Raw genomic sequence first — 19384 nt, 5'->3', positions numbered from 1 at the left:
GGTATGTTTTGGTGCTATTGTAAATGGAATTGTTTACTTAATTTCATTTTGGGACCGTTCATTCCTAGGCCATAAAAATGCCGCTGACTTTGCATATTAATCATGTATTTCACAACCTTGCTGAAGTCATTTATTAACCAATAGTTTTGTGTGTGAGAGAGTGACTTTCTTAGGATTTTCTGTTTACAAGATCGTATCATTTGCAAATAGAGATAAGTTACTTTTTCCAATCTAGATGCCTCTTTCCTTTTTCTTTGTTTTTCTTGCATAAGTATCCTGGATCCTCCAGTACAATGTTGAATAGAAGTGATGAGACCAGAACACTTGTCTTCTTCCTAATCTTAGGGGGAAAGTTTTTAGATTTTTATGAATGATCATATTAGCCATGAGTTGTTCATAAATGCCCTGTATCAAGTTGAAGAAGATCCCTCTGTTACTTGTTCATTGAGTGTTTGCATCCTGAAAGTGTGTTTAGTTTTGTTAAGTGCTTTTCCTGCGTCTGAGATACCATGTGGTTTTTGGTCTTTTATTCTATTAAGGTGGTATATTACATTGATTTTCAGATGTTAAATTGACCTTGCATTCCTGAGATAAATCTCACTTGGACATAGTGTGTAATGCTTTGTATATGTTGTTTGATTTGGTTTGCTAGTATTTTCTTGAGGTTTTATATCTTTATTATTATATACTAGGATTTTTAAAAAGATTTTAATTATGGTAAAGTACACGTAACATAAAATTTACCAACTTAACCATTTTTAAGTATACAGTTTAGTAGTGTTAAGTATACTTAACATTGTTTTGCAACTCATTTTCAATTTCTTGTGAATCAAAACTCTATACCCATTGAACAATTCCCCGTTTTCTCCTCCCCTCAGTCCTTGGTAACCACCATTCTACTTACTGTTTTCATGAGTTTGACTACCCTAGATGCTTCACGTATGTAAACTTGTATTTGTCTTTTTCTGACTGGCTTTTTTCACTTAGATTAATGACCTCAAGATTCATCCATGTTGTAATATAAGTCAGAATTTCCTTCATTTCTAAGGGTAAACATACCACATTTTCTTCATTCATTTGTCTGTCACTGGACAGGGTTGCTTTTGCCCTTTGCCTATTGTGAATAATGCTGCTAAGATCATGGATATATAAGATCTCTTTGAGACCCTGCTTTCATTTCTTTCAGGTATATATCAGAAGACGAATTCCTGGATCATAGCACACATGGGCTTTTGGTTTTTGTTTAAAATCAGACTTCAGATATAGTCTGCACATTTTGATTGGTTTATATGTCTCTTAAATCTCTCTTTTTTTTTTTTTTTTTTTGAGACGGAGTTTCGCTCTTGTTACCCAGGCTGGAGTGCAATGGCGCGATCTCGGCTCACCGCAACCTCTGCCTCCTGGGTTCAGGCAATTCTCCTGCCTCAGCTTCCTGAGTAGCTGGGATTACAGGCATGCGCCACCATGCCCAGCTAATTTCTTGTATTTTAGTAGAGACGGGGTTTCACCATGTTGACTCAGATGGTCTCGATCTCTTGACCTCGTGATCCACCCGCCTCGGCCTCCCAAAGTGCTGGGATTACAGGCTTGAGCCACCGCGCCCGGCCTAAATCTCTTTTAATTGAAAGTTTCCTCCTTCATTTCTTGTCTTTTTTTTTTTTTTTGTAATTTATTTGATAAACAAATCAGATTATTTGCACTGTATTTCTGACAGTGTGGATTTTGCCAGTTTACATCCCCAAGGTGGTGGCTCTGTGTTTTCTAAAAGTGGTACATATACGGCTAAAGCAGCTTAAGTCATATATTCTTTCTTCAAAAGCACATAATGTCTTTCCTTTTGTGAAGTTAGCACCCTCAATTTATTGGATCTGCAAAATAATGATATTCTAATTCTATCATTCTGTCTTTATTAGCTGGACTGCTTTTTTAAAGAGAAACATCATATCTACTATTTGGTTAACAACTAGTGTAGCTTGTGTAGAAAAGGCAAGAAAAACATTCGATTTCTTTCCCTTTATCTACAGGTTTTCAATATAATAAATCATTTCCTAGCTTCCACCAAGGGTGATGACTTAACTTTTGTTTGGTTGTTGTTTTGAAATCAAGGATTTAAACATAATTAATGTGTTTCAACCCACTGTACTTTTTTTTTTTTTAGTAATATCCAAATTGTCCTATTTTTGGCCAGTGGGAGCCTATTCATAGTGGCTTCTGAGTCCTTTTGTCAAGACCCTGGTAACTTTGATAGCTTTGTTACTATCAGAAAAGGCCTACCTTGTACATCTCATGCCCCTGATTTAGAATCAGTAGTTTCTCCAAGAAGCCTGGTTCTTTTTATTGAGAAACTATTTTAGGCACCAGCCTCTGGGCTTTAAGGACTTTTATTTGCTTGGGTTAATTTTTGTCTCTAAAAATGTCAAATTGCTAAAACCAGGAGAATACATTTATCATAGGTTAATATTGATGCTTTCAATACAAATTTAGTACCACAGTGTTTTTACTTAGCCTTTTTTACATCATCATCTGCTTTCTTCTTTAACAAGAATACTTGTTCTCTACAATATTATTGGCAATGAAAGATTTAGAATATCACAAATACTCCACATTACACAACTGTTTCAGAATAATAACTCTACTACCATAAACAGTATGGCTAATGAAAAGAGTTTTACCTTTTTCCCCCCACAGGTCTTATTGCCCTTTGAATATATTCTCCCACAGACATGTAGTCAGATTACTGGGGGTTTTGTTTGTTTGCAGTATTTTTGAGACAGAGTCTTGCTCTGTTGCCAGGCTGGTATGCAGTAGTGTGATCACCACGCATCGCAGCATCAACCTCCTTGGCTCAAATGTTCCACCCATCTCCACTTCCCAAGCATCTTAGGCCTACAGGCACACGCCACAGCACCCAGCTAATTTTTCTTTTCCTTTTTTTTTTGGAGACACAGGGTCTTGCTATGTTGCCCATGCTCATCTTGAATTCCTGGCCACAAGTGATGCTCCTACCTTGGCCTACAAAAATGCTGGCATTACAGGCACGAGCCACTCTGGCCAGCCAAATTGCTGTTTTAAAGTCTCTTCAGGGCAGGGCACGGTGGCGCACACCTTAATCCCAGCACTTTGGGAGGCTGAGGCAGGTAGATCACCTGATGACAGGAGTTCAAGACCAGCCTGGCCAACATGTTGAAACCCTGTCTCTACAAAAGTACAAAACTTAGCTGGGCATGATGGTGGATACTGTAATACCACCTATTCAGGAGGCTGGGGCAGGAGAATCACTTGAATCTGAGAGGAAGAGGTTGCAATGAGCCAAGATTGAGCCATTGCACTCTAGCCTGGGCAACAGAGCAAGACTCTGTCTCAAAAAAAAAAAAGTTCTTTCAAACAGCTCTCCTCTATATGGTTGTCATCAACTAGATACTACACATATTGATTAGTTTCATGATATTTTCAATTCTTAGGGATTTTAAAATTTTGTAATTATGTGCTATATTTACATTATTCCAAAGTATAAATCTAAAAAGAAGGAAGGTATATTTAATGAAGTCTAGTCTCTGTCCCTCTCCTGCTTGCTTTTCTCTCCATCCCTTTATAGGAAACTTTTTAAATAATTTATTCTTCTATTGATTTTTTTTTAACATACACTGAAATAGATATTTGTGTTTTCCTCCCTTTCCTTTATCAAGGTAATGTAATATATATACTCTACCTATCTTCCTTTTTTTACTTAATAAAATATCCTGTGATCATTCATTCTCTAGTAGTTTGTAGACTTTTGTCCATTTTCTTCCCCACTAACTAGTATTCCATTGTGAGAATGTACAGTAGTCACCTGGTCCCTATTGATGGCAATTCAATTGTTTCCACTTTTTCTGTTATAAATAAGTAGACAGTGAGTAGTCTCATTTTGTGAATATGTGTTTTCAATTGCTGTTTTGAATAGATTCTTAGAAGTGAGATTGCTAGGTTAAGAGGTAAATTAAGTTAATTTTGTCGTATGCTGCCAAATTCCCCTTTATAGGGGCTGCAGTATTTTAACATCCCTACCAACAACATACAAGTTTTGCCGACAAAACATATTGCCCAACTTTATTTTTTTTAACCAGTCTTTTGGTGAAAAATGGTATCTTTATGCAGTTTTACTTTGCATTTTTCAGATAAGCAAGCCAAGTGATGTTTGTCTGGTTTTTTTTTTTTTTTTTTTTTTTTTTTTTTGGTGGGGCGGGGGCACAGTTTTCTGACTTTTCTGATCAATTCTGTTTTTTATATTTTATTTTTCAGAGTCAATACAGATTTGTATGTGAAGCTATTTTGAAAGTTTATGAAGAAGGCTTTGTTAAACCCTTAACATCATCATCAAATAAATAAGAAAGCAAAAAGATCTGGGATATGTGTTGGAAAACTGCTTTCTCTTATGTTCACTGTGCCATAATACTGCTCGCAGAAAATGGCATTTTACAAAAAAAAAAAAAAAAATGAAGAACTCAAAAAAACTTGGAAAACTTCAGCACTGTTGCACTTTATGTTTTAAAAAATGTCACTCTTTCAAAATCTATAACTCATGTATTTGAAGACTATTTCATGCTTTGCTCCGAACAAGTAGTAAATAACTAAGTATGTTCAGGGTAATTTATGAAATTTTGTGGTGGTGCCATGCAATCCCCTTTTGGTAGAATTGCCACAAACAAGGCTCAAAATTCTCATCATCTCTGTTATACACCTGTATCATGAAAGCAAAAAGAAGTAAACATCAGGAGTCAGCTCTGGTCTTTTGCAGTGATTTGCGTACTTACTATACTGATTACCAGATTTTATTTTTAAAATTTTAGCAATATCATTCTTAATATTAGCCAATACACTGCCTATGGATGCAGCACATTTTTCCCTGCACACCCCATGTAGAGACCTGCCTGCTGCTCAGAAGAAGAAAGGTGGAATTTGCTGTTCCCAGGAAATGCTGCACATTGTCCATTTACCAGCATCTTATAGAAAACAAAAATATGAATCTACAGATTCTCTTGGATTTAATAATATAACTTATATTTATCATAAGGTTGGCTTATTCCAAATCATGTGATTTCAGATACTTGATGTAAAGGAATGCATGCGTTGTGTCTTAACCCCTTAAGTGCCTTGAGACATCCTTGTATGTCTAACGAAAAGGCACTCATTTGACCCCACTAGGAGGTATATATGTATATTGTACATTCTTATATTTTTATGCATTTCGAGTAAGTTCACATTTTAAAAAACAGCTTATATTGAGTGTTATACAGTCAAAGAAGGGTAAGGAAGTTCTGTTTCTTACTCAGTACTTGTGATTTGCTGTAAGAAGCAAAGATAATTTGTGTTATACTGAGTGCACACTCTGCTGCTATGGAATTATTTAAAATCTGCACATTCCTTTACTTGAGGGACTGAGGGGTTACAGTTTAACAGCTCAACTTTAAAAGATACTTTATGCTTCAAATTTCATATTTATTTCATCCCTAACTTTAGGAAGACATCTAACATGCACATTAATGTTAAACATATTGATACTCTAAGCAGATAATTGTGATGTATTCATATCCATAACTGAAATATTATTCTTTAGCACTCATTTCAGTTAATATCAAACTTTGTTCACATTGATCTATTGATTGGGAGTCTTCAAACAAAGAATGAAGTATTATTGACTTATTTCTAGGTGTAATCACTCAATAACTAAAATGAGAGTTTTATTGTCTTTTTTTGTACAATTATTCCATTTTATGTATACTTATTAAGTTACAAGCATGTTAATAAGGAGACTTTTGATTGTCCAGCCTAATAGAGGATCTGATTCCCATTAGGTATGTGGGAATTCCCATATTTTCCTCTTCAGGTTTATTTAAGCCTACAGAGAGATAGAACTTTAAAATTGCCCACTTTGATAAAAGTGAAAAATTTGTTCAGCTATTCAAATGTTATTTTACACAATTATTTTAAGTGGATTGCAATTTTAAAAGATTGAGTTAAAACTGAAAGCAGTTTCTAAATATTTCTGTAAGGTCTTCATAATGATTAGAGTCAGATGGTAGATATTTTGGAAAGTCATCTAGTAGGAGGGGAAAAGTATACATTTTAAATCTGCAACGTAATCTAAATGATGTCATTTCAAATATTCAAAACTCATAATAATAAATTTCAGGAAATTAAGCTCCTAAACATTAATAGCCAAGATACCAAATAAATTATCATAGTAAAATATTTAAGTTTATTTAAAGAGAGAAGTAAACATAACCTTTATGTCAAAGAGAAATTCTCTTATCTATTTCCTGACTTCACAGTCAAAACAGTGTAAGATAGTAAAGTAACTTATAATCTTATTTGATCATTCTGTTCTAAAAACAGATAAATATAATTTAGGCTGCTGTATGACATGATAAATTGATAAGTGAGAAAGTAAAATTATGCTGGGGTCTACATATTAAATAACTGTTTTGGCAGTTTTTCACCTGAATTTAAAAATAAAATCCGTCTGTTCTATCTGTATGGACAGAATATGCCAACCATAGACCAAAAGATACATTTGTGTAGATATAAAGAGACAAACGTCATGGTTGGCATGTTCTTTAACTTAGGGCTTTATTTATACTTGTGAGTTTAATCATTTCTTGGCAATGAGCACTGCTGCCTTTTTAAATCATGAATGCCTGTCTTTAAATGCCAATCTATTAGAAGTTTAGAATTACATTTCAATTTCTCCTATATGAATTTTTCATCTGGGAACTACCCACTGTCATTTTTATGTACAGAAAAGATCCTTTTTTAAAACCATATTTATTAGGATCTTATTTAAATTATCCTTTACAACTTCTTAAAATGAATATGCTAATAGGTAAGACTTCATCCATTACACCTAGGAATTTTTTAACTTGTTACCAATCTAAATAGGTGTAGAGAAATAATACTAGATTTCATACACCACGTAGTTCTAGCCTCCGTCCATATCAATGTAACATTATGTGATAAAATGCCAAAATTTCTTGTATCTAAGCTACCCTCCCACTCTTCTAGCCACCTCCCACCTCAACACCCTTAAGTAACCAATGCTGACTTTTATTCTGGCAAGTGGAAATCAATATTGGATAATCAAGGGGCTTTTGTAAATGCTAAGAAGTGTTTGTGAAAACCTTCCCTTTCTGAGTTAGGATTGTTTTTTCATGTTCATTTCAGAAGTTTTATTGAGCATCTGATTTGTGTCAGTACTATGTAAATATGATGAGAAGTATTTGGAATAGACTTTACGTTCACCGGAAGATTGATAGTGTTTGTCAAACCAATACATCCATTCAAAATTGAGGCAGAATAAACAGCCTAAGAAATTATTTTCTTTCTACAGTCTGCTAGGAGAAAGAGGTGATAGGGGAATGGTTGATGATTTTAATCAAGAGTAAAGGGAGCATTTATTATATGAAATCTGACTTCAGATGTGCAAAGGTATGTTAAGACATTAAGACAATAGCTGGAAGGTTTTAAATATGTGTACACACACATAGAGATACTTTTGTGTGTTTATTTATATGTGTATTTCACAAAGGCTAATGCCCACAGCAGAAAAGGATTGTTTTTTGGGTTTGTTTTTTTTTTTTTTTTTTTTTAGACAGAGTTTCGCTCTTGTTACCCAGGCTGGAGTGCAATGGCATGATCTCGGCTCACCGCAATCTCTGCCTCCTGGGTTCAGGCAATTCTCCTGCCTCAGCCTCCTGAGTAGCTGGGATTACAGGCACGCACCACCATGCCCAGCTAATTTTTTGTATTTTTCAGTAGAGATGGGGTTTCACCATGTTGACCAGGATGGTCTTGATCTCTTGACCTCATGATCCACCAGCCTCGGCCTCCCAAAGTGTTGGGATTACAGGCTTGAGCCACCGCGCCCAGCCCGGAAAAAGATTTTTTTAACTACTGGGTTGTTTGTCATCCGCTGGCAGGATCTGATCAGGTTTAATTGAGTATTTAAGCAAAAGTGTCCTGTCTTCTGTCTCCACTAGAAATACTGCAGTTTGAGAGCTGAAAGGAACTTGAAAAATGTTATCCAGTCTTCACTTACCCTATTTTTATTGGCATTAAGAAACAGAGGTCCAGCAATGGTTATTGATTTAGCAGTCTGGTCTTCTACGATCTGCTTTCTAATTATCAATCTAATATTCCTATATTATACTGGAATTTCAATAAATTATAACCTATGTGAATATCATAAATTCTTGGGAATTTTTGTTTATTTCCAGTAGAGAAGCATACTCGGGCAGTGTTTTCACTTAATAACTATGATGATCTTAGAAGATGTCACTTAAGTTAGAAGATAAGCAGACTTCAAAAGTGATCTTAACTAAGACCCCCACTCAGTTTACTAGTCATGCCTCCCTGACAGAACATAAGCTTTTGTAAAATATTTAGGCTGATACATATGCAGTATGCAAACATTCTAGACTGCAATTAGAAGACTAATTTTTAAAAGCACTCGAAACATAGAACTAAGATTTAGAATATATGTCCATTTATAATGAAATAATTTATGTTCTTAATGTGTATATGTAAGAGAAGTAAATAAAGCATTACTTGTTTTATAATTTATCAGGAAGAGAGAAGGAAGCATTAGTTTATAACAATGCTATTTAATATCTGTATTTTGGATATTTAAAATACTCTGATGGTAAGGTTGCCAAAGTAATTTTGAATTCATAAAAATTGTTTATACCACAATAATGTGGGATATGTTTACAGGCTTTTTTATTTTGTGGTAGTTATTTTATAGTTCAGAGGATATTGCATTTCAGTCACTTATAGTAAATACATTATAATAAATTTTTGTTGGAATAAACATCTCAATAATAGGACATAGACAAATGATGTAACAGCCTGCTTTTATGAAAGTTGGTGCATTATGTAAGCTGCCACAGTTAATACTTTATATTAACATTGCTTACTGCCCCATTTGCTTCACCTAACTGACCACAGTTGCTGGAACCATTCTTTTTGTGGTGCTTCCTCCAAGTGAAATAACTATGTTATTAAAACCTACTGGATTAATTTTATCAAATATCAGACTTATACTGACTGTTAGCAGAGATTTACTGGTGTCTCAGTGTGATCACAATACAAGTTGTAACAACCATTTCATAAAATTCTTAGAAAATTATGTGGATACAAGGGAATTTACATAATCCTAAAACATTTTTGAGGGCTAACTGGTAATAGCTAATTTCAGCAATTTATCAAGAACCCAATAAATTAATCCCTCATTTGTGTGTTTTTGGTTCAACGTACCTTACCATGTCTGCAACCATTATCAACACAATATTTTACTATATATGGACTTAATTTATTCTCAATAGCAATTACTACAGTGTGTCTTACAAGGTTATCAGAAACAAACAGCAATCTCTGTTTCTGCCAGAAAGTAGACATTTTATTTTTACGGTCCTGATGAATTTGTTGTGAATAGACACCAAATATTTGTTTGCATATAAATTTGCTGCTATTTGTATGTCTTTCTACTGTAGTATACTGTTGATTTCTGAAGTGTTATAATCATTATAATTTTTATTTGACTAATCCAAGCTAAATGGGCAACCAGAATTAATATCTGCTAGGGTGCAATCCATCAGTATTGGTTCAGTGCATACATAAGTAAACCAGTTTAAAAATTTTTTACAAAACAAAAAGTATTAGCAATATTGCTAAAGACTACCATTTTAGGGGAAAGTTCAAATATTTAACTTCCTCAAACCTTTTAAAATTTTCAGTGCAAGAATGAAAATGTTTGAAAGCCTTGTTAAGCTCATAAAAGTTTCAGTTAAACACTGTAGAGTTTCCTACCTTTGTTGTGTAAAGGATGTAGAAAAATATTTTTCTATGGACAGAAGGTTGAAACTGTTAACTTCTTTAATTTCATTGTTTAAAGGTGATAAAATGATCTTTGTTATGTCTTTCATGCTGTAAAGAAAATGAATGTATCTTTGAAATGTTATTAGAATTATGACTTGATTATAAGGATACTCTATTTGTTTAAGAAAAGTCTACAAGGGATTGAAAAGAAAGGGAAGAGTATTACACTTCCTTATACAAAATGCAATTTTAGAAGAAAACTGATTTTCATTATAAACAAGAGCAATTATTGAAGCATATTTCAAATATAATGTACTTTTTTTTCTATTTTCTTTGCCTCTAGAATAGAAACTTTTCAGAAAATTTGCACATACTGTTTTTAAATGTAAAATAATTCTAGACTTTTGGAGTGTGGAAGGGTGTTTGTGTGTGAAGGTAAATGTGTTGCTGTATGTGTTTACCATGGAGAAAGTTTCAAGGCTTTGTCAAACGAGGACATTGTTGTGAGGGTGTGACTTTTGTGAAGACAGAAAACTGTGCCTAAGATTCGTTACAGTGAATATGTGCGGAGCCCCCTGCCCCAATACATGGGGGCAATACATTTTGCCTTTTTATTCCCAATGTCTTGGACAGTTAAGACCACTTAGCCCATCTGACTTGTAGCAGTGATGTCTTATATGCTTAAGAGTTTATATTAATTCAGCTGAACAAAAAAACCCTACATTTTAAACCTCTTTTGTGGGTGTGATTAATATGTGCAACACCTTCTTTAAAAGGTAGTATTTATTATGTATCACTCATTAAACTTGACTAAATGGGGACTTCATTATTTTTATTTCTGTTTCCACCTCCAACTTTTTAAAAATCACTAATTTGGCTTTGTGAAGTCAGTACTCAACTACAGAGTGATCTCTTCTTTCATGAACTTCGCTACAGCTGTTAAAGGATTGGTGTCAGACTCTCAACCCTGGGAGTTTCCAAAATTTAGCAAATATTACTTGTGATAAGCTTAAATTAAATGCCACATTGCTAAGTAAAAGTATTACCAAGAATCCATCAATGAGGAGCTAGCCCTGCTCACACCCTTAGACCCTGATAGGTGCTGGTTCATGCTTTCTCCACAAATCGGCAGTTGTGTTCTTTCTCACCGTAGGCACAGTTGAACTCATTTTACCATATATTCAAAGAAGCGTTTTAGTTTATACTCCTGAACTGTAGTGTTCCATTGCCTTCCTGGGCAAGAAAATTTTAATCCAAGTCTGAGATTCTCTGGCACCTGTCTTTTCCACTCCTTCAATGAGTTGACAAGATTATTTGTATAATCTGTAGAGTAGGTCAAATTTCAATGCTAAATTTGATTTTTTGACTTTTAAATAGTAGCACTTTATTTCATGCTGACTACCAACTTAATTTATACATTTTTAAATCCTAGAATTTTTGTAAATATAGGAAAATTTTAATTAGTATTGGAGGTCATTAGATTGGACCCAATTTTAAATATGATGATCTCTTCATAGTTTATTTGATGTTTAAGAGGCAACTTGTGTGATCTTGGCTTTGCAAGTTTTCTGTAATTTATGTAGCACAATAAAGGATACCCAGTTGACTGTGCTACTGAACTCTTGAGTTCCCACAGCTAGCTTTATCTAAGCTTGGTTTATTATAATCATTTCTGATTTGGATTTTTTTGTGGATCACATGAATACTTGGAAATCCATTTGTTTTCAGCGTAGTACCTAGGGTTAAGTAGATACTGCACAAGTAAGCTTAAGGGAATAAAAGTCCCGACACTTTATATTCATGTTGAGGAGCATGATATAAGAGACTTGAAACAGTTTACATTAAACTGTTTTGATTTTCTGCCAGTAGACTATATCTGCTTTAAAAAATTAAAATTGTTCAACCCAGTGTTCTCCAGCATCAGGACATTACAGTTGTAATCTATGTTGTAATCTTTTCAAATAAGAAAAGCTACTCCTTACTCTCTACAGTGTAGGCTTAATTTTAGAACCGATAATTTACTATCTCTGCATCAATGATATTTTTAAGTAGTCTTTAAAATAATTGTTTCTATGTAGAGGGTGTTTTAATTTGGGATTTTTTTTCTTGTAATAGGTGCTATTTGTAAATATGAAGGGGGAAAGTCATATCGTTAAAAGCCTAGCTTATGTCATAATTAAAATGCAGTTCTACATTTCATGTTCGATTCTGTTAAACTAGTGGCAAAATCGAATTGGTCACTTAGTTTTTTAGATTACCTTTTCCCCTATTTCACAAAATATAATCTCATAATTAGGCAAAGAAGCTAAGGGTTTGTTTAAAATGTGCTTCAGCTTGAATGTGGTCAACACTTCATAATTTGAAATCACTCTGCATTTGTCACTGCAGCTTACTGTGTGCTTGAAAGGCCTTGTGTATTTGTCTTAATTTTAGTGAAAAATTAGAATTTCTGCCATTCATATACAAAAAAATCACAAATACAGCAAACAAGATAAAAATGATGGTTTGCATTAAAACTGTTTTAGTCTTAAGAGCCATTTATATTATGTGAAATGCTGTTATACATATCTTGTTGGCCAAATTTCATTTTGAGAAACAGTTGTTCAGGTACAAACATTAAAAAAAAAAAAACTCTAGCTATGACTCTTTAATGTTCAATTGTAAAATAAAGATGTGCTTTAGTAATCTAAAGTATAGGAGTTTTGAAGATTATTTTATGGGAGTTTTTCATGGGCTTTTCTAACAATGGTTATAATATTTATTAATTGGTTATCAGGAATGGAGAGAATGACAAGTATAAAATTTATTTCTAGATTTGTTGACTCACATAGTGGCTGTATTTGAGGGAAGGGACTAGGTGAGAAACCAAAAGGGATTTAGAAGATTAAACAGTATCTGAAGAGAAGCTCTCCTTTCATTGTGGACACTGCTTGGCTCCTCTCCCAATACCAATCCTCTATTCTGGTAATCCTAAGGTAAGACCTTGTCAAACAAAATAAAGGACCTCTCCTTCTATGCTTGAAGTCAGCTTGCCTAAGTGCAGTTAGATACGCCATTTTTCCTCTGAATGAAAAGAATTACCTAGAGGAAAGGTAATAAGCAGAAAGGTGAAAGATTTATGCTTATGCCATGCCTCTGTTCTTATGTAGATGATAAAAATTCAAAGAGTATAATGAGGATCAAAATGAGTTGTGACATCCTTTTCCCCAATGCCCCACCCTAAGAAAAGCCCGTCAAGCTAATGACAACCTCTATTCAGTTTTTTGTATTTTCTTCTGGGGTAAAAATGTATATTTCACATTTGTAATGTACATTTGTATGTACATACATATTTTGTTAAAACCAACAGAATTGTACAGTATGTTCTTCAGCTTACTTTTTCATCTCGGTATATATATAGATCTTATGTATATCAGCATATTCAGATATATCTCATTCTTTTTCACCACTGCCTAGTACTCTTACGGTTATACTGTAATTTAATTTCTTAATGGACATTTAGATGGTTTCCAGTTTTTGCTGTGCAAACAAAGCTGCAATGAACATCATACAGATACTTTTGTTAACTGTTGCGAGTGTATGCATAGGGTAAATTTAGACCAGTAGGGTTTCTAGGTCATAGGGTACTTGCAGTTTTAGGTATTAATATTGTCCGTTTGTTCTCAGGCACCATTATACCAGTTTATACTCTTCTACCAAAGCATATGAGGATGTCTGTTTCACCCCATTCTTATTAGAACTTCATGAAACTTAATTTACCTGCTTATCTCAGAGAAGAAATATTTCTTTTGTAAAGTTAGGTAGCTTTATTGATCCCTTATATTTTTTTACACTATATTCGATATTGATATTCTTTCCTGATTTGTATATTAGTTGTTTGAGATTTTAATCACATGAGATGTTGGAAATTAAGTAAACAAGTCATTTGTCAGTCATATATGTTGCAGAAACCCACTGTGCTTTGACTGTATTTGCTTTGCTGATGGGAGGAATATGAGGACATTTTTAATGCTTGTATAAACAAACATACCAATCTTCTTGATGACTTTTGAGTTTGGTGTATACCTGCAAAGGCTTTAGTCTAGTTCCTAATCACATTCCATTTGTGACTGAAGCTTTCTTTTCTTTTTTTCTTTTTTTTTTTTTGAGACAGAGTTTCGCTCTTGTTACCCATGCTGGAGTGCAATGGCGTGATCTCGGCTCACCGCAACCTCCGCCTCCTGGGCTCAGGCAATTCTCCTGCCTCAGCCTCCTGAGTAGCTGGGATTACAGGCATGCGCCACCACACCCAGCTGGTTTTTTGTATTTTTAGTAGAGACGGGGTTTCACCATGTTGACCAGGATGCTCTCGACCTCGTGATCCACCCGCCTCGGCCTCCCAAAGTGCTGGGATTACAGGCTTGAGCCACCATGCCTGGCCCCTACTGAAGCTTTCTTAACCACTATCCCAATAACCAACTCGAAAGACTGACACTCTGCTTTCTACTTTTGATCTCCTTTGCCTTGTTGACAGCTCTCAATTGTGCTAGTGCTCTGCCAGTTCCACCAGTTAAACTGTAAGCTTGCTAAAATCAGTTGTGCTTATGTGCTTTCATATGCATACAAATATATCTTTATTATGTCATTTAATTATATATTACACAAGCCAGTAGAATCGGTGTGAAAAGGTTGGGTTATTGTGAAAGCCTTTAACACTGAGTCATTAAAATTTTAAGGATTTTTGTTTTATTTATTTATTTTTAGACAGGTTCTTTCTCTGTTACCCAGGTTGGAATGCAGTGATGTAATCTCAGCTCACTGTAATGTCTGCTCCCAGGCTCAAGTGATCCTCACACCTCAGGCTCCCTAGTGTAGCTGGGACCACAGGTGTGTACCACCACACACTGCTATTTTTTTTTTTTTTTTTTTTTAGACAGGATTTCACCACGTTGCCCAGGCTGGTCTTGAACTCCTGCGCAAAAGTGATCCACCGACCCACCTTGGATTTCCAAAGTGCTGGAATTACAGGTGTGAGCCACCACACCCAGCCAAAGATCAATTTTTTTAATCGATTGGAAACAGGTAGGAGCAAGACAACTATGAGAGACTTTAACAAAAATATAAGTGATGCACTTAAGGTTTTTTTGTTTTGTTTTGTTTTGTTTTGTTTTGTTTTGTTTTGTTTTGTTTTTGGCAAGAGAGACTAAAGAATTACAAGGGGGCTTAAACCTATTGAAAAAAGCCTTGGCCCTACATTGAAAAGAATCATGAATATATGTTTATGTTTTTTTAAGCTAAAACCAAATGCAGGTAGTTTTTTTCCTCCTTTAAATGGTTTTTTATTTAATCAGGTTCTGATCCCATCAGATATGTGATCTTGTACAATTTAGCAATTTCTCTGTTGAAAAAAACGTAGACAGTTTTAAAATTTTTGCAGTTAAAATTAATAAACAGTACCCTTTTATACAGTTCATTTTTTTCTTCAATTTTTTTTTTTTTTTTTAAACACGGTGTCTATTGTCACCCAGACTAGAGTGCAGTGGGGAAATAGCAGCTTATTGCAGTCTTCCCACATGAACCTCCTGAGCTCTTGAGTAGCCATGCCACTGCACCTGGCTAATTTTTTTTTTTTCAGATGGAGTTTTGCTCTTGTTGCTCAGGTTAGAATGCAGTGGTGCAATCTCAGGTCACTGCAACCGCTGCCTCCCGGGTTCACGTGATTCTCCTGCCTCGGCCTCCTGAGTAACTGGGATTACAGGCATGTGCCACCACGCCTGGCTAATTTTGTATTTTTAGTAGATACGGGGTTTCTCCATGTTGGTGAGTCTTGTCTCAAACTCTCAAGCTCCCGACCTCAGGTGATCTGCCTGCCTCGGCCTCCCAAAGTGCTAGGATTACCGGTGTGAGCCACCGAACCTGGCATACTTGGCTTTTTTTTTTTTTTTTTTTTTTTTTTTTTTTGGTAGAGCAGAGTCTCACTTTGCTTCCCAGGATGGCACCACTGCACTTTAGCTTGGGTGACAGAGTGGGACCCTGCCTCAAAAATAAAATCAAATCTAGAAAACTCTGAACACAAAGCAGGATAGACTCTCTTCAACACAAAGTGAAATACATTAAATTGTCAAAACCCAAAGACAAAAGAATTTTGAAAGCAGCAAGAGAAGAGACTTATCAGGTAGAAGGAATCTTTAATAAGGATCAGCAACAGATTTCTACTGAAAACAGTAGAAGCCATGAGGCAGTGAGATGCCATATTTAACGTTCTAGGGAAGTCTATGTCAGCTGAATGCAGTGGCCCATGCCTGTAATCCCATCACTTTGGAAGGCTGAGGTGGGAGGATCACTTGTGGCCAGAGATTTGTGACAAGCCAGGGTAATACAGGGAAACCCAGTCTCTACCAAAAGTATATATATATATATATATATATATATATATATATATATATATATACATACATATACACATATATATTATAATATATTTTATATATTATAAAAATATATATATTTTTTAGCCAGGTGTGGTGGCCTGTGCCTATAGTCCCAGTTACTTGGGAGGCTGAAGTGGGAGGATCACTTAAGCCCAGGAGATTGAGGCTGCACTGAGCTATGACAATACTACTACACTCCAGCCTGGGCAACAGAGTGAGATCCTGTCTTGTAAATAAATGGAATATATACAATGGATTCTTCAGAAACAAAAAGGATCATAAGAAGCTATTATGAATAATTGATTATATGCCATCAAACTGGATAACCTAGAAGACATAAAGTCCCCAAAACATACAACCTAACAGGATTTAATCTAAAAGATATAGAAAGCCTGAAAAGACCACTAACAAGGAAGTTGAAGTCACAATTTAAAACTTGCTAACAAAAAAAGCCCAGAACCAGATGGTTTCACAGCTGAATTCTACCAAACATTTGAAGAGCAATTAATATCAATACTTCTTACACTCTTTTAAAAAATATAAGTAGAGAGGATACCTCCAGACTCATTTTATGAGGCTAGCATCATAATGATACCAAATTCAGACAAAGACATGATAATAAAACTATAGGCTAATATATCTGATGAACAGATGGAAAATTCTTTAATAAAATGCTAGCAAACTGAATTTGAAGATGCATCAAAAAGATTATATACCATGACCAAGTGGGATTTATCGCTGGGATGCAAAATTGGTTTAGTATATGTAAGTCCATCACTGATGCACATTAACAGAAAAAAAGATAAAAAGCCCAGCATCCATTTGTGATTAGAACTCTCAACAAAATAGGGATAGAAGGAAACTTCCTTAATACAAAAGACCATTCATGAAAAGCCCACAGGAAACATCAAAATAAATGAGAGAAAACTGAAAATTTTCCCATTAAGTCTGGTATAGGACAAGGAGGCCCACTCTCACCAGTTCAACAGAGTACTAGCAGTGCTAGCAAGAACAATAGCACAAGAAAAATCAAAGGTACCCAAATAGAAAACGAAGAAGTAAAATTAACCTATTTGCAAGTAACATGTTCTTACATGTAAAAATCCTAAACACTCCACAGAAAAACTATTAAAACTAATAAATCCAGTAAAGTTGCAGGATACAAAATCAACATAGAAAAATCTGTTTCTTCACAGCAATGATGATTTTCTGAAAAGGGAATCAAAACAATCCCACTGACAGCCTCAAAAAGAATAAAATACATAAGAATAAATTTAACCAATGAGATGAAAGATGAGTACAATAAAAACTATAAAGCATTGATTGAAGAAGATATAAATAAATTGGAAATATATCCCATGTTCATGGATTGGAAGAATTGTTAAAATGCCTGTGTACTATCCAAAATACAGATTCGACACAATTTCTATGAAAGTTCAAAACGCATCTTTCATTGAAATAAAAATAAAAAAAAACAATTCTAAACTGTGTATGGAATGAAGAGAGACCCTAAGTAGCCAACACAATGTTGAGGCATCACTTCCTGATTTCAACTTATATTACAAGGCTATCATAATAAAAATATTATGGTACTAGGCCGGGCGCGGTGGCTCAAGCCTGTAATCCCAGCACTTTGGGAGGCCGAGGTGGGTGGATCATGAGGTCAAGAGATCGAGACCATCCTGGTCAACATGGTGAAACCCCGTCTCTACTAAAAATACAAAAAATTAGCTGGGCATGGTGGCATGTACCTGTAATCCCAGCTACTCAGGAGGCTGAGGCAGAAGAATTGCCTGAACCCAGGAGGTGGAGGTTGTGGTGAGCTGAGATCGCGTCATTGCACTCCAGCTTGGGTAGCAAGAGCAAAACTCTGTCTCAAAAAAAAAAAAAAAAAAAAATGGTACTGATGTGAAAACAGACACATAGAACAATGGAGCAGAAGAGAGCACCAAAAGATCTGGCAACAAAAGCAAAAACAGCTGGGATCACCTCAAACTAACAAGCTTCTGCATAGCGAAACAAACAACAAAATGCAACCCACAGTTGGGATATATTTGCAAACCATGTATCTTTTTCTTTTTTTGGGACAGAGCCTCCCTCTGTCGACCAAGCTAGAGTGCAGTGGCGCAATCTCAGCTCACAGCAACGTCTGCCTCCTGGGTTCAAGTAATCCTCTTGCCTCAGCCTCCCGAGTAGCTGGGACTACAGGCACGTACCACCACTCCTGGCTATTTTTGTATTTTTAGTAGAGATGGAATTTCACCATGTTGGTCACGCTGGTCTCGAACTCCTGACATCGGGTGATCTGCCTGCCTCAGCCTCCCAGAGGATTACAGGCATGAGCCTAGCCTTGAGAAACATATATCTGATAAGAGATTAATATCCAAAATATATAAAGAACTCACAACCAAATATCAAAAATAAATGGGCAAAGGACCCAAATAGGCATTTTTCCAAGGAAGGCATAAAAATGGCCAAGAGGTATGTGAAATGGTGCTCAATATCACTAATCAGGGAAATGCAAATTAAAACCGCAATGAGATACTACCTCACACTTTTAAGATAATCATTATCAAAAAAAAAAAAAAAAAAACTGTCAGTGAAGGTGTGGAGAAAAGGCAACCCTTGTACACTGTTGGTGGGAGTATAAATGGGTACATCCATTATGGGAAAACAGCCTAATGACTTTGAAAAAAATAAACCTGGGGCTACCATATGATCCAGATACAATAAAAGATAAGAGAGGATCTCTCTTCTGGGTGTCTCCCCAAAAGAAAATGAAATCAGTACATCATAAAGATAGTTGTGTTCATTCATTGAAGTACAGAAAGAAGCCAGGTGCATTGGCTCAACCTGTAATTCCGCACTAGTGGAGGCTGAGGCAGGCAGATCACCTGAGGCCAGGAGTTCGAGACCAGCCTGGCCAATATGGTGAAACCTGTCTCTACTAAAAATACAAAAATTTGCCGGGCATGGTGGTACATGCCTGTGATCCCAGCTACTCAAGAGGCTGAGGCAGGAGAATCACTTGAACCCGGGAGGCAGAGGTTGCAGTGAGCTGAGATCATGCCACTGCACTCCAGCCTGGGTGACAGAGCAAGATTCCATCGCAAAAAAAAAAA

General features: G+C 35.4%; 1 protein-coding gene across 4 annotated transcripts in view; it reads left to right on the top strand.

Annotated features, from left to right (window-relative positions):
- The window catches only part of PTPN4 (protein tyrosine phosphatase non-receptor type 4), a 227740-nt gene extending 212031 nt beyond the window's left edge, over positions 1 to 15709 (top strand). For 3 of the 4 annotated variants that reach the window (XM_074399851.1, XM_074399852.1, XM_074399850.1), the window contains exon 27: positions 14765 to 15709. In XM_074399851.1, the coding sequence (XP_074255952.1) occupies positions 14765 to 14899 (135 nt within the window). In that variant the 3' untranslated portion in view covers positions 14900 to 15709. Of the gene's footprint in view, positions 1 to 4281; positions 12544 to 14764 lie in introns of those variants that run through there. The other variant, XM_074399853.1, reaches the window with a different exon arrangement.
- Positions 15710 to 19384: the final 3675 nt, after the last annotated feature.

Source organism: Saimiri boliviensis, chromosome 5 (assembly GCF_048565385.1).
Source record: "Saimiri boliviensis isolate mSaiBol1 chromosome 5, mSaiBol1.pri, whole genome shotgun sequence".
NCBI lineage: Eukaryota > Metazoa > Chordata > Mammalia > Primates > Cebidae > Saimiri > Saimiri boliviensis.
This window is presented reverse-complemented; position numbering and strand designations above follow the sequence as displayed.